Source organism: Rhinoraja longicauda, chromosome 4 (genome assembly GCF_053455715.1).
Source record: "Rhinoraja longicauda isolate Sanriku21f chromosome 4, sRhiLon1.1, whole genome shotgun sequence".
Lineage (NCBI taxonomy): Eukaryota > Metazoa > Chordata > Chondrichthyes > Rajiformes > Arhynchobatidae > Rhinoraja > Rhinoraja longicauda.
In genome coordinates, this window is record NC_135956.1 from 53,326,803 (window position 1) to 53,342,436 (window position 15,634).

The 15,634-nt window shown below is 40.4% G+C and overlaps 1 protein-coding gene across 3 annotated transcripts in view; it reads left to right on the plus strand.

The window, feature by feature from the left end:
* nsmce2 (NSE2 SUMO ligase component of SMC5/6 complex) overlaps positions 1 to 12,222 on the plus strand; it is a 104,538-nt gene extending 92,316 nt beyond the window's left edge. For all 3 annotated transcript variants that reach the window (XM_078397741.1, XM_078397742.1, XM_078397744.1), the window contains 3 exons: positions 908 to 1,008; positions 5,080 to 5,186; positions 9,933 to 12,222. In XM_078397741.1, coding sequence (XP_078253867.1) covers positions 908 to 1,008; positions 5,080 to 5,186; positions 9,933 to 10,095 — 371 coding nt within the window. In that variant the 3' untranslated portion in view covers positions 10,096 to 12,222. The remainder of the gene's footprint in view (positions 1 to 907; positions 1,009 to 5,079; positions 5,187 to 9,932) is intronic.
* Positions 12,223 to 15,634: the final 3,412 nt, after the last annotated feature.

Genomic DNA, 15,634 nt, shown 5'->3' on the forward strand with positions numbered 1-15,634 from the left:
ATTTACCTGCCTTGTATTTTGGTGCTGTGCGTACTTGGTACATTAGGATTACATCATGTGGGGTGTTCATTTTATTGTTGATTATTAGCTTTCTTTTTTTTTAATGCATGCAAAATAACAAATACTTGAGTGTAAAACAGACATTTTTCAAAGTGCATAATCTGGTGCTGTTGTAGTCAAAAAAAGTAATTTGTTCAGTGACTACATCACCAATGTGTGTCACTCAGCAGTGGATGGAGAAAACTAAGAACTTAGATGAACAATGCCTGAGAGATGACAGTCCTTTTCCAGGATATGAAATCTGGTTTACACTCTAAATTTATATTTTATTTTGTTTGCTATTCCGTCTTAACAGCTGAACATACATTATTTCTTCCCCACCATCCTAGATTATATCTTCGTTTAATTCCAATTTTTTTGGTATGGTATTGCCTTTTTATAAATTAACTACATTTATTTTATGATAGTTAGGCATACTGTGTTGAATAACTATCTGAATGTTACTTTTTATAGCTGTATTTTATTGCCATTTGCTTGAGTGTGACTGTAAAATATCCCATTAAAGGTTTTGTACTTTGTAGCTGAATTAGAACCCACGTAATTGTTTATATAAAGAGATTTGCATGACTTTTGATTTTGTTTTATGCACTATTACACTTTATACTTGCTTTATGAATGTTGGTTAGATGAATTAAATATCTGCATGTGTTTCCTTAAATAATTTTGACTAAGCAGACGCGAATGAATAGATAGATTCATGTATTGCAGTCATAACAGTGAAGCTGATTGTAGCAACAGTGTGTTGTTTTAATGTTCAAAGTAAAGCTCTGAACAATAAACAAATATTTGAACTAAGATGTATCTAATTGGGAAACCTGGCTTATTCAGAATGTTCTTGGATTTCCAGTTGGTGCAGGATCACAGAATGAGAGCACTTCAGCCAATGAGATTGACGAAGACATTGCAGTGACCCAGAGCCAAAGGAATTTCATTTGCCCCATTACACAGGTACAGAACAGCATCTTCTGAGAACTGTGTGTTCTAGTACATTTTTCTTTGCAGTTAACCATCATTGTTAGTAATTGAATGTATTTTGAGTTATTTCTGTGCATTTAAATTAACTTGAGAGCTATGACTTTAATTTGATTCCATAAAATGAGGACTGGGTTTTGAAATGCCAGGAGATTGCGGTTCGAAAGAGGGATTATCTTGTAGTCCTGCTCTTCGCCAATAAACAAGAGGATCTGTACGGTGGGCAAAGACTACCATCTAATTATTTTTTCCGGCTCTCCTTGGGGGTGAGAGAAGTGTCTCAGTCTACCATAACGCTATAATAATTTGGATGATTAGAATGTGAGGAATTGTGGTATTGCTGCAGCAAAACTACCACAGCATGACGTTTTTAATTTAGTCCAATATCGTTCATGACTTACCAGGCTTCGTACTTTCCCCCACTATTCTAGAAACATAGAAAATAGGTGTTGGAGGAGGCCATTTGTCCCCAAGCCAGCACCACCATTCAATATGATCATGGCTGATCATCCTAAATCAGTACCCCATTCCTTCTTTCTCCCCATACCCCTTGATTCCGTTAGCCCGAAGAGCTATGTTTATTAACTCTATCTTGAAAACATCCAGTGAATTGGTCTCCACTGCCTTCTGTGGCAGAGAATTCCACAGATTCATAACTCTCTGGGTGAAAAAGTTTTTCCTTATCTCAGTCCCAAATGGCCTCCCCCTTATTCTATTGAAGAACATTTCAGCTATGGACTGGAGTCAAAGTCAAATGAGGCCTCTGACAAACTCTGCGCATGGTGCTAAAGTTCTACTTCCATCACTAGGACCATGGCTTTCATGCTTTGGCAACTCGAGTGCTTGCGCAAATACATCTTTAATGTAGTGGGTATACCTGCCCTCTTTCCCACCCCCCCAAGTGACATTGCATTCCAAGTTCCAACAAGCAATTTTTATTGGGGCTTGATATTATTCTATTATTACATTCCTTGGGTGTGAAATATAATGAATACAGATCTTAGTTTTATGGCTTTGCCTTAAGGGCCTGTCCCAGTTGTGCGATTTTTAAGGCGACTGCCGGCGTCTGTCAAAGTCGTAGCAGATCGCAAATTTTTTTTTAACCTACGACAATGTCTTCGACAATGACCACGACAATGCCGAGTCAGGTCGATACAAGTTACTTCTTTTGTGAAACTAGCACCTGGCTAAGAGATTACACCGTCTTTGAAAACATCGCAAAATTCCCACGCTTACCTGACCGTCAAGCTGTCGCCTCCAATCTACCTGTCAAATGTCCTGACGGTAAATAAATTGGTTAAACAAAACTATTATCTGGTATCTTCAAATGCCTTTTCTTAATTTTAGTATTACGTGCTTCTAAATGCATCTGCCACAAGGGTTTTTCAGTGAACCTCCAGCAGAACCAATGCGTTCCCGTGGGAGACTTGGAATCTGGTTTTAACATGATGTCCGGGACTTTTCCGAAAGACAGCGAGAACCCGACTGCCAATACTGTTGTCCCTACTGTCTTTGTATCAGCCTCCCCGGTGTCAACCTCTTTTACTTATCCAGTCCTGCTGAAAATCCCACGCCCACTCTTCCTCCCACTGTTGGGAGATCCGATTCCTTGTAACTTGCTGCAGTCCGGTTCAGTTGTCCGCTCACTTTTGACAGCATCGCGGTCTCCGCCCCCATTCCACACCTGGCTGTTGCAGCAGCTTTATAGTGGACGGGTTTTGACCATAGGTGTCAGGCACGGAGGAGCCAGTGACGTGGTAATGGTCTGGCTGACCTGGCTGTCCTTATGGTCAGGTGTCCATACCCCCTTTAACAGCATCGCAGTAACTCTGTTTGTCTTTGTGTTAGTAGTGTCTGTCTTTGTGTGAGCGTTTGCCTTTAAATGTAGTGAAATGTTTATGTATGTGTTTGCTTCATTGATCAAAATAAATGAGTTCGGTGGCACGGTGGCACAGCAGTAGAGTTGCTGCCTTACAGCGAATGCAGCGCTGGAGACTCAGGTTCGATCCTGACTACGGGCGCCGGAGTTTGTACGTTCTCTCCATGACCTGCGTGTGTTTTCTCCGAGATCTTCGGTATTGTGTTTCTAAGTACTTTATCATGGCATCTCAATAGTCGCCGGCAGTCGCCTTAAAACTGGGACTGGCCCCTTATGATGCCTTTGCCTTAAGTTCATCTCTGTTCCATTTTAAATGTGCTTTAGGAGTTTGAAAGGTGGTTTCTGATAGGACACATTAAAATCTACTGCCAAGCAACAAATGAGATGCCTCATCGTAGTTCAGATGTCTTCCTCGTATTTCCTTTCCCATTCTTAAAACTGTTTTTTTATTTTACTTGTTCACAAAGAAATTAACCTTGATTCTGTAAAAGGAGACAGCTGACGAGGAAAGTAATCTGAAACTGACTTGTCATTAACATTCTCGATACACTAGTAAGAGTAGGATTAAGATGTCAGACAACCTTTTTTTTGAATATTGCTGCTGTTTAGGTTCACTTTGAAAATAATTCAGAGGGTTGCTTTCAGGTATTATTAAGAGGGATTGGGAGATATTTGCATTTTCAAGACAGAAGTGTTGATGAAGTTCATTTATGTTAAAGCAATTCTTTTTTTTTGTGTATTTTTAAGAGGCAATTTTAAACATTGTTTTTGCCTGAAATTCATGTTAAATTTTGTAACGTTACCTGTAGTAATGGTTGCAAATGTATTCCTTTCTTCCCATGTCGACACCACACCTTGTTCCTCCCAATCCTACATTTGTAAGTGGGGGGAAGGCATGTACTTTTAGCAGCTTTCCAGTTTTTCGACGTACTAATTATAGCTTCCTAAGTGATTTAAAACATAAATTATTACATAGATTACACTTAATTTATATAAGAATTTATGTCATACTTTTATGTCATACTTATGTCATACCTTTCCACTGTTCTGATTTCTTACATGAATATTGTGAACACCAAAGCTTGGTTTCTTTCAGAGACTGTTCCATGGCCACAAACATCATTCCTCTCATTGGGATATGGCCTGAAATTTAACGAGAACCTGGTTTCTTAATGGATACCAAAATATGTTGTGGATCATCTATTCTAGGGATAGACACAAAATGCTGGAGTAACCTCAGCAGGACACACAGCATCGCTGGAGAAAAGGAATGAGTGACGTTTCAAGTCGAGACCCTTCTTCCGATTGGAATAGGGTCTCGACTCGAAACATCACCCATTCCTTTTCTCCAGTGATGCTGACTGTCCCGCTGAGTTACTCCAGCATTTTGTGTCTATCTTTGGTTTAAACCAGCATCTGTAGTTCCTTCCTACACATGTATTCTCGGGAATTGCCTTCCACCTGGAACATTAATTATCATTTCCTTTTAATGTTCCAGTATTTAATGTTTTTATTTTTGTGTGATCAATCTTTGGAATGTGTTTTGGGACAGTTTGCTTTCTTAAAGGAACTGATCTAACTACAAGGTGTTGTTTGTTCCACAGTAGTGGGAGAATTTTAATCTGGATTCAAGAGTTCCTTTCACTGAACGTATTGTTTTCAATAAATAGACTTTATTGCAAGCTTCAATCCAATGTACAGCATTAAAGATCTTGCTAGATCTTTGTATGCTGTTTCACTTGGGCATGTTCCTGGTTGGTAGTGGCAGGCTTTCACTTGATGACAGGAAACCAAGAGCTTATCATGGATTTGCAGTGATTGACAGCCCAGGAAAACTGGTCAGTCTAGGATGCGTGCAAATAATCAGATAGAGCTACTGCAATCTAATGAGGAAAAATCCAGATCCGCACATCTTGGCAAACAGTTATAGATACAATGCCCGCAGGGGGAAGTATGTTGACATATTTAAATATAAAAATGCAGGCGCTGGATAAGAAACAGGAATTGTAATTTTATTCTCAATGCTCTTCTCAGAAAAAACTGACTCCATCTACATTGGCTTTGCAATCAGCATTGGTTAAACAATTGTTGAAAAGCCTGCCAATATGTCATGTAAAGAATGAAAGGAGGAATGAATCATTTGCTTTTAAATTTGTGTTTTTTTGCAGAGAGAATTGGAATGTCCTGTGAAGAATAAAGTTTGTGGTCACAGCTATGAAGAAGAAGCCATAATAAAAATAATCCAAACCAAGCACAAACAAAAGAAGAAGGCTCGGTGAGTTGGCAATGGAACATGTCTCAACTGCATCTTTATTCAGAACATCACGGAGCGCGAACAAATTTCTCTAAAACATTGACTCCAGATTTCAGTGAACCCTTGTGTCCCTGCCTTTTTATACTAGTTGCAGTAAATTAGCACCTGTGCATAAATTAATCTCAGGTTTATTTCATCCAGAAAGTAGTACAGTGGCGCAGCTGATGAAGTTGTTGCCTCACAGCTCCAGTGTCCCATGTTCAATCCTGACCATTGGTGCTGTCTGGTTGGAGATCACACATTCTCCCTGTAATTGCGTGTTTCCTCCCATGCCCCCAAAATGTACAGGTTATTTGGCTAATTGCCCATTGTAAACTGCCCCTAATTTATAGAAGAGCGAAAGGACCTAGGAAGGAATTGTTGGGGAAATAGGAATAAAACTGGATCAGATACGAAAAGTGTAGAAACGATGGTCATTGTGGACTTGATGGGACACAGGACTTGTTTTCATCTCCTGTATCGCTGTACGATTCTAACTTGAAATTTACTAGTCGTTCTTAAATACAGCAGAGGTGACGGAAGACTGGAGGGTGGCAAATGTTGTGCCTCTTTTCACGAAGGGCTGCAGGGAAAATGCTGGGAACTATAGGCTGGCGAGCTTAACATCTGTAGTTGGAAAGTTACTGGAGAGTATTCTGATGGATAGGTTATACAGGCATTTATTTGGGCAAGGTCTGATTCGGGATAGTCAGCATGGTTTTGTACGTGGGAGGTCATGTCTCACAAATCAGATTGATTTTTTTGAAGACGTGACCAGAACGGTCGATGAAGGCAGAGCTGTAGATGTTGTGTACATGGATTTCAGTAAGGTGTTCGACAAGGTGCCGCATGGTAGGCTGCTCTGGAAGGTTAGATTGCATGGGATGCAAGGAGAGATAGCTGAATGGATAGCAAATTGGCTTCATGGAAGGAAGCAGAGGGTGATGGTGGAAGATTGCTTCTCAGACTGGAGGCCTGTGACTAGGGGTGTTCCTTAGGGTTCAGTGCTGGGCCCGTTACTATTTGTCTTCTACATCAATGATTTGAATGAGAACATACAGGGCAAGATTAGCAAGTTTGCTGAGTGATGATATAAAAGTGAGTTTGCAGATAGTGAAGATGGTTGTGCAGAGTGAAAGGGTTTTGCAGATAGTGAAGATGGTTGTGAAAGATTGCAGCAGGATCTGGATCGATTGGCCAGGTGGGCGGAGAATGGTTGATGGAATTTAATACAGGGAAGTGCAAGATGTTACATTTTGGGACGTCTAACAAGGGCAGGACCTACATAGTAAATGGTAGGCCTCTGGGTAGTATTGTAGAGCAGAGGGATCTGGGAGTGCAGGTGCATGGTTCCTTGAAGGTCGAGTCGCAGGTAGATAAGGTGGTCAAAAAGGCTTTTGGCACAATGGCATTCATCAGTCAGAGTATTGAGTATAGAAGTTGGGAGGTCATGTTGCAGTTGTATAAGACGTTGGTGAGACCGCATTTAGAATATTGTGTTCAATTCTGGGCACCATGTTATAGGAAAGATATTGTCAAGCTTGAGAGGGTTCAGAAAAGATTTACGAGGATGTTACCAGGACTAGAGGGTGTGAGGTATAGGAAGAGGTTGAGTAGCCTGGGTTTCTATTCCATGGAGCGCAGGAGTATGAGGGGGGATCTTATAGAGCTGTACAAAATCATGAGAGGAATAGATTGGGTGGACGCACAGAGTCTCTTGCCCAGAGTAAGGGAATCGAGGACCAGAGGACACAGGTTCAAGGTGAAGGGGAAAAGATTTAATAGGAATCCGAGGGGTAACTTTTTCACACAAAGGGTGGCGGGTGTATGGAACAGCTTCAACTACCTCCAGAGGAGGCTGGGACTATCCCATCGTTTAAGAGACAGTTAGGTACTTGGGACTATCCCATCGTTTAAGAGACAGTTAGGTACTTGGATAGGACAGGTTTGGAGGGATTTGGGACTAGTGTTGCCAGGACATTGTTGGCTGGTGTGGGCAATTTGGGCTGAAGGGCTTGTTTCCACACTGTATCACTCTATGACTCTGTCTGGAAAGTGGATGGTAGATCAGTGTAATCTTAGCATGGCTAATGTATTTAAATGTTTTGCCATTTCACAGAATTTTACTTAAAGTGCTAATACAATATTGTGAAGGTGAATCGTATGTCTCCAGGGATAAAACCACATTTGATCAATGTGCTTAAAAAATCCCCACATTCATAAAATGATTTTAGCACATGGAAAAGGTTTTTTTAAGTTTGACCGTTATAAACTCAGGCAACCTATTTTCTTCTCACCCACAAATTTTAAAAGACATTTGGGCAGGTGCATGGATAGGAAAGGTTTGGAGGGATATGGACCAAACGCGAGCAGGTAGGCAAGAACTGCCCACAAGATGGGGCAGTTCTTGGACAGCTTGAGTAAGTTGGGCAGGAGGGTCTGTTTCCATGCTGTATCACTCTGACACAATGACACTGAGCTAATGAACATTTTAGCAATATTATGTTTAAATTGGAAACAGCAAAGTTAAGCTGTTCATCCTAATGAGGTACATCAGAGTATTTACTTCATCCAAAACAGTCTGACTTTCAGTATGTTTAAGATTTCTAACAATTGGATTGACTACACCATGAATGGAAGAGTGCATCACTGACTTTCATCATCAATCCCTTTGCATGTATTCACCATTTCTAAGCAATCATCATCATCATCAAAAATCTGAAAGAAAATACAGTGAAGTTACGTACTATTTTAATGAGCAGGCGAGGGATATGTATGTTATCAATTACAGTTCTTGCCTAGAAATTCAGCATACCCATTAGATGTGCTGATGGCAGTGGGACAGATGTACTTGCGTTAATTTTAGTTGTGCAAATTTCAGTAGCTAGGGCTGTGATGTGATCAGGGGTGCAAATGGTTGTCATTGTTGAGTGAACATCTGACTCAAATATTTCTGTAGAGTTGGGAGTGGAAAAGATTCAAACATCAGGTTTGGTAAAGTAGGGAGATCAGGGGCAGTAGATCATGACGTCATCACGGTTGTGACCAACAATGAAGAGTAAATGACCAATTAGATCTTTGGAGATGGATAAAATGACCATGTGATGGATGTTATGGGTTTATTCAGTGTAGAAGGATGAGGGGGGACCTCATTGAAACTTACCGAATTGTGAAAGACTTGGATAGAGTGGATGTGGAGAGGATGGTTCCACTAGTGGGAGAGTCTAGGACTGGAGGTAACAGCCTCAGAATTAAAGGATGTTCGTTTAGGAAGGAGATGAGGGGGAATTTCTTTAGTCAGAGGGTGCTGAATCTGTGGAATTATTTGCCCAAGAAGGATGTAGAGGCCAAGTCTGGATATTTTTAAGGCAGAAATAGATAGATTATAGACAATAGGTGCAGGAGGAGGCCATTCGGCCCTTCGAGCCAGCACCGCCATTCAATGTGATCATGGCTGATCATTCTCAATCAGTACCCCGTTCCTGCCTTCTTCCCATACCCCCTGACTCCGCTATCCTTAAGAGCTGTATCTAGCTCTCTCTTGAATGCATTCAGAGAATTGGCCTCCACTGCCATCTGAGGCAGAGAATTCCACAGATTCACAACTCTCTGACTGAAAAAGTTTTTCCTCATCTCAGTTCTAAATGGCCTACCCCTTATTCTTAAACTGTGGCCCCTTGTTCTGGACTCCCCCAACATTGGGAACATGTTTCCTGCCTCTAACTTGTCCAACCCCTTAATAATCTTATACGTTTCGATAAGATCTCCTCTCATCCTTCTTAATTCCAGTGTATACAAGCCTAGTCGCTCCAGTCTTTCAACATATGACAGTCCCGCCATTCCGGGAATTAACCTAGTTACATATATTACAAAAGAGCATGGAAAATGTAAAATTTATAATCTGTACTGCTTCACAAGTTGATATATTTTTTGTTTACTTGATTCTTGATGAGTACGGGTGCCAGGGGTTATGGGGAGAAGGCAGGAGAATGGGGTTAGGACGGAGAGATAGATCAGCCATGATTGAATGACGGAGTAGACGATGGGCCGAATGAACTAATTCTGCTCCGATCACATATGTCCTTATTCAGGGTAAATTTAATTTTCAGTCATACAATTGTGGAAGAAGGAGTGTTTTATAATGGAACATTTATATTACTATGTCGAAAGGAAGTTTACTTAAAGTACAATAATAACGAATACTGACACAACTGTTGAAAGAAAGTGTTACATATATTACAAAAGAGCATGGAAAATGTAAAATTTATAATCTGTACTGCTTCACAAGTTGATATATTTTTTGTCAGAACTGGGAAATGTTTGAAATGAAATTGCAGAGAAAGCTGGGAGGTGTGGAGGGAACAAAAGGGGATGTCTGTATTAGAGACCAGAAGGGATCTTGAACTTAAAACTAAATTTAGATTTTCTTAATTTCTAATGAAAGATCATTAACTTGAAATATGAACTGTTTCTCTTCCTGCAGAACTGCTGAAATTGTTTTGGTTTCCTTATTTCAGATTTCCAGCATCTGCAATACGTTATTTAAAAATAAAGTGTAAAATTATCTGCATCAGGCACAAAAAAATTCTTAGACTCAAATTTAGTGTTGTTAAAATGTTCCTGATTATTTGAGTTTGGTAGTTATTAAGTGAGAGATACTTTCTCAAGAACTGTAAATCTTCATTGAATTTATTTTTTCTTTTGTTAATACACTTGTTTCTGGAATAGGTGCCCAGTTGTTGGATGTGATAATGGAGATTTGAACCAGTCTGATCTTTCAACGGACTCTACCCTGAGGAGAGCAATTGAAAATCATAGAAGATTTCAAACACGGCGATTACTTGACACACAAATAGTAGGCAATGAAGGAGAGTATATCAGATCTACTTGAAGGGTTTTGCTGTAAGATGAAAAAAATTCTAATTAATTGCAGACAGTTAGACAATTTTCCCAAAATGTATGCTGCATTCCATTTGGATTATATTTGTTTCATTTAAAGCACGTTGCACAGACATATACTGATTTAAGTAGAATATTGCACCGAAGGTACAGACAAAAATTCAGGCTAGCAGCATAAGGTGTTGTTTTTGCTAGCAGCATAAGGTGTTGTTTTTGCGAATCTAAATGTGTAACTGAAAGCCAGCTAGGGAAAAGGAGGATAGTATTTCTTGAATTAACTGTATTTCCTTGTAAGGTAAAGGCATTAACTGAGAGTAGTTCTGTTTAACATGTAATTTCTCTTTAAGTTTAAAATTGATGATTTCTTTGTAGTTCCCTATGATGTCTGGAAAATGTCTCTGTCATTTTTATGCAGCACAATGTTCTCTGAGTAGATTGTAATATCATTTATCGCCACTGATGTTTTGGGACTTCCCAATTATTTTTTTCCTTGTTTGATGTATCTGGAATAAGGTTTTTTTTCCTCTGATTTAATTACATGGAAAAAGCTTTAGAATGGCCTCAGAAAATATTACACAAATTAGCAAAAGTGTGAGTAGTTGCTATCACAATACACAATGTTGAACAGTGAAAAGCGGCCAAAAGAGCACGTTAAATGAGCAATGTACGAGAAGATTTGCATTGCTCTTTTAAACATGTTCCACATAATTTTTGATTATTTGAGTTGATTGAGATGAATCGTGTAAATATTTTGAATCACTAGACCAGGAATGAAATAATTGACATGTTGAATAATTGCTGTGAAATATCAATCTCAATTGCATCTTGAGTCTGGAGTGGTCTGGAATGGCCAGCTTTCTGAACTTGAGGTGAAAGTGGTATCCACAAGATAACTAACTCCAAACTGGCAATGTGGCCCTAAAGGACTGGCATCTGTTGATTTTCTAAAATTAAATATATTTGAAAATCAGTTCCTTACAAATTTCCTTTTGTGTCAATCTACTGCTCTCCACTCTTTGCAAAGTAGCAACTGAAAACCATAAATCAAAATGAACTGCTGAAAATATCCCACAGGCTAGGGGGCATGTGGAGACAGAAACTAAATTGTCATTTCAGGTCAGTGACTTGTCATCATTAGAGTTTTAACTTGCAGAGAAGTGGAGAAATTAAAGAAAGCGTGTGATAAAGGGATTCAGGTGTCACAATTGCTTTGGGTACTGTCGAAAGGAGGGATCTGTCTGGAGAATTGTAAATAGAAGATGAGAAGAGTTGGAAACAAAAACAATGTTGGAAGTATGCGATGCAGAACACAGCATTTGCTGGAAATGTGAAATAGAATGTTGGAAATTCGTTTTTTGCTTTTCACTTAGAAGCTTTGTACGATCAAACACAGAAAACAGCCATTCATTCCATTTTGCCTTCACTGGCAAATTTCCCTGTAGCCTGAAAATATTTTGAGCACAATTGCTTATCATAGTTCCAGCTTTTTCAAACCCTGCCCCATTCTTAAACCACATGTCTGGACATGTGGTTTGTAGTTTGTTGGCTATTCCAAATGCAATGCATCACAGCTCATTTTGGTCCTTCACAGTTTAAGCTTCGTATAATAAATTGCGGAACTGGTTAGTAATCTGTTATGGACCACTACCAATTTTGGCTGAGATTGGCAATCTACCAGAGTTTGGGGACATTCCTGATCTATATGTCTTGGTTTTGCACTAACTGTTGGAGAGAGATGCAAATATGTTTTAAAGGAGCTGGAGAATTTTTCATGCATTTCCAATAGTTATGCTTGTGAGTGTTTTAGTTGCATAAAGCAAATAGCTTTCGGAATTGTTTCATTTGTTCAGTCATGCTTTCAACTTGTAGGATAATGCTTTATATCCGTTTGTATTCACTTTACAAGATACAGTATTGCTGTAATTGTTTTAAATTTCATTTCTATTTAGATTTGTCTCCATGGTAAGTGATGTAAATACTCAAGAAGAATTTAAAGCTGAGCTTCTGCCAAAAATGAGATGTATTTTATGTCTACCTGAGGTTTTTCAGAGTGGTAGTGGGTGGCTTAGTAAACTGAAGTCCAGTGATTAAAGGAAAAAGAAACAAAATATATTTATTTCTTAATCGGCTTCCTGTGCACAGTGTCATTTATTTTGAATGGAATCATAATATCATATCATATCATATATATACAGCCGGAAACAGGCCTTTTCGGCCCTCCAAGTCCGTGCCGCCCAGTGATCCCCGTACATTAACACTATCCTACACCCACTAGGGACAATTTTTACATTTACCCAGCCAATTAACCTACATACCTGTACGTCTTTGGAGTGTGGGAGGAAACCGAAGATCTCGGAGAAAACCCACGCAGGTCACGGGGAGAAACCAAAAGGAGTCTCTGTGTCTCATAATTTTTGTGCCGGCCATTTCAAAATGTTATCCAATTAGTGCCTCCTCACCTGCTCTTTTACCAATAAAACAGCAGTATATTTCTGGCTCAGCAAATACCGCATTTTCTTTTTAAATTATTGTTGAATCTGAATGCATCTGTCATTTGAAGTAATGTATTCATGCGACATAAGCATTTCTCCACATCACGCCTACCGATTTATCCCATTATTGTAAATTGGTATCCTCTTGCTAGAAACTCTTTTGCCTCTGGAAATAATTTTCAGCTACCTATCTTATCAGAAAGCTTCATTTCAAGTGCTTCTGCTAAATAATCCTGCCTTCTTAATCTTTCCATATAGTGCGCAGTGCGTTATAGTTGGTACCATTCCAGTATATCTCCTTTACACACTCTTCAAAGCCTTCTTTCCAGTGGCCAAAATTAAACACATGCATTAGCTGGGGCTATACCAAACATTTATAATAGCTTAACATAATTATTGTATATGGAGGGTTTTACTTCTTAAGCTTAGGATCCTTGATTTTTCTTTTAAAGGTATTACACCATCACCCATACAGATCTGTGTATGTGAATCATTGGATCTGTTCATGCACCCTCTTCAAAACTGTGCATTTATTTTATATTTCCACCATTTATTTTTGCATCATTTCACATTCTTCTGCATTGGATTTTGTCTCCCAATTTCTCTTGTTCATATACTCCTTGAAGTCATTTGTTTTCATCTGTATTGTTTACTAAATGTCCAAGTTTGTACTATCTGCAATCTTTGAGATTATTCCACATATGCCAATCCTCGGGGATATCGGAAAGTTGATGGTTATTTGTAGATTTCATTTTGTATTAAGGTAATTTTTACACTTTACAAATTAATTTAGTCATATTACAAATGACTTTAAGCTCCATATAATATCATATTATCCATGATTGGTGAATTATTGAAATATAAAAGTACAATGGCATTGCTGTTAGAACCAGGGCCGTTTTTACAGCATTATGCGCCCCCGGGCAAAGCAGTGTACTGGGGCCCCCACCGTTACTCTCCCCCACCCCCCTTTCCCTACCAGCCCCCCCCCCCCCCCGTCGTGCCGGCGAAAAGCACTTACCGAAAAGCACTTAGCGATGGACTTAGGGTGCTACATTGTTGCAAAAAGCACTTACAGATTGCTGTGAGAAGCACTTAGTGACCGAAAATGTTGCGAAAAAAGCACTTATTGAACATACATTTTTAAAGTAGTATATTTATTTATTGCAAGTCACTTAACATACACAGATCAGCATGGGGCCCCTATGCTCGTGGGCCCCCGGGCAAGTGCCCATCAGGCCCATGCGTTAAGACGGCCCTGGTTAGAACCACCCCAGCACCAGAGACCCAGCTTCGATCCTCACCCCGGGTGCTGTCCGTGTGAACATTGCATGATCTTCCTGTGACTGCAGGGGTTTCCTCCGAATGCTTTGGTTTCCTCCCACAACCCAAGGATGTGTGAGCTTGTTGGTTAATTGGCCTCTATAATTTGTCCCTAGCATGTAGAGAGTGGATGTGAAAGTGGACTGACATAGATCTAGTGTGAACTGTGTGTTGGTCAGCATGGATTCAGTGATACAATGGGCCTGTTTCCACACTGTATCCTTCATTAATGCAGATGGAGGCTATTCATCCCACCATCAATGTCAGTTGTCGTACAGCAATCCTATCAGTTTCATTTCCCTGCAAATGAACATTCTTTCTGTGGCATCTTTCCAGTTCATTTTTGAAGATACTGATGGATTCTGTTTCCATTAAATTTCCAGTGACTTCCAGGCATTAACTATTTTTTAGTTTAGAGATACAGTGCAGAAACAGGCCCTTCGGCCCACCAATTCCGCACCGCCCAGCGATTCCTCCCCCCCCCCCATACTAACACTACCCTACACACACTGAGGACAATTTTCATTTATACCACGCCAATTAACCTACAAACCTGTACGTCTTTGGAGTGTGGGAGGAAACCGAAGATCTTGGAGAAAACCCACGCAGGTCACGGGGAGAACTTACAAACTCCATACAGACAGCACCCGCAGTCGGGATCGAACCCAGGTCTCCGGTGCTGCAAGCGCTGTAAGGCAGCGACTCGATAGCTGCTTTCTCTTTCCTATTGTCTAAAATTTGTAATCTGTGTGCTGATGGCCATCCGCTACTAGGAATACAGTAAACCTTATTATTACGGGCCTCTTCATAAAGGATTTCCGGCTTCCCGAGATGCTTCGTGGCGGAGGCCTTCCTGCAATACCTGCCTGGAAAGTTCATCGTTCGGCGGGACCTCACCCAAAGGCTTGGTGGTCGACAGGCCCACCCGAAGGCTCGTCGGGCAGCAGGACCGGGTACCCGCCTGAAGGCTCGTCGGTTGGCAGGACTGGTAATGTGCCCGAAGTCACTGGAAGGCGGGACCGGGAAGAAGCTGGAGATGTAGCATGTGAGGAGCCTGGGACACAAAGATGATCGGTCGAAGATAGGAGTGGGATGTGGGTTCACGGGAACTGCTCCAGTGCACCGAATGCGTGAGGTTGACCGGATTTTGGGCTTTGAATAATGGTGCTAAAAATGCTGGCACCTGCATGTGTAATATGCAAAAACAATTTCACTGTGCAGTTGCCTATGTGACAAATAAATTCTTTGTACGTTGCAAAACATACCAGGTTAATAAAGTATGATTATGACTATGACATTAGCAAATTTGCAGATGACACAAAGCTGGGTGGCAGTGTGAACTGTGAGGAAGATGCCATGAGGTTGCAGGGTGACTTGGACAGGTTGTGTGAGTGGGCAGATGCATGGCAGATGCAGTTTAATGTGGATAAACGTGAGGTTCCTAAGAATAGGAAGGCAGATTATTATCTGAATGATGTCAAGTTAAAGGGGACGTACAACGAGATCTGGGTGTCCTAGTGCATCAGTCACTGAAAGGAAGCATGCAGGTACAGCAGGCAGTGAATAAAGCCAATGGAATGTTGGCCTTCATAACAAGAGGAGTCGAGTATAGGAGCAAAGAGGTCCTGCACTTGTACAGGGCCCTAGTGAGACCGCACCTGGAGTAATGTGTGCAGTTTTGGTCTCCAAATTTGAGGAAGGATATTCTTGCTATTG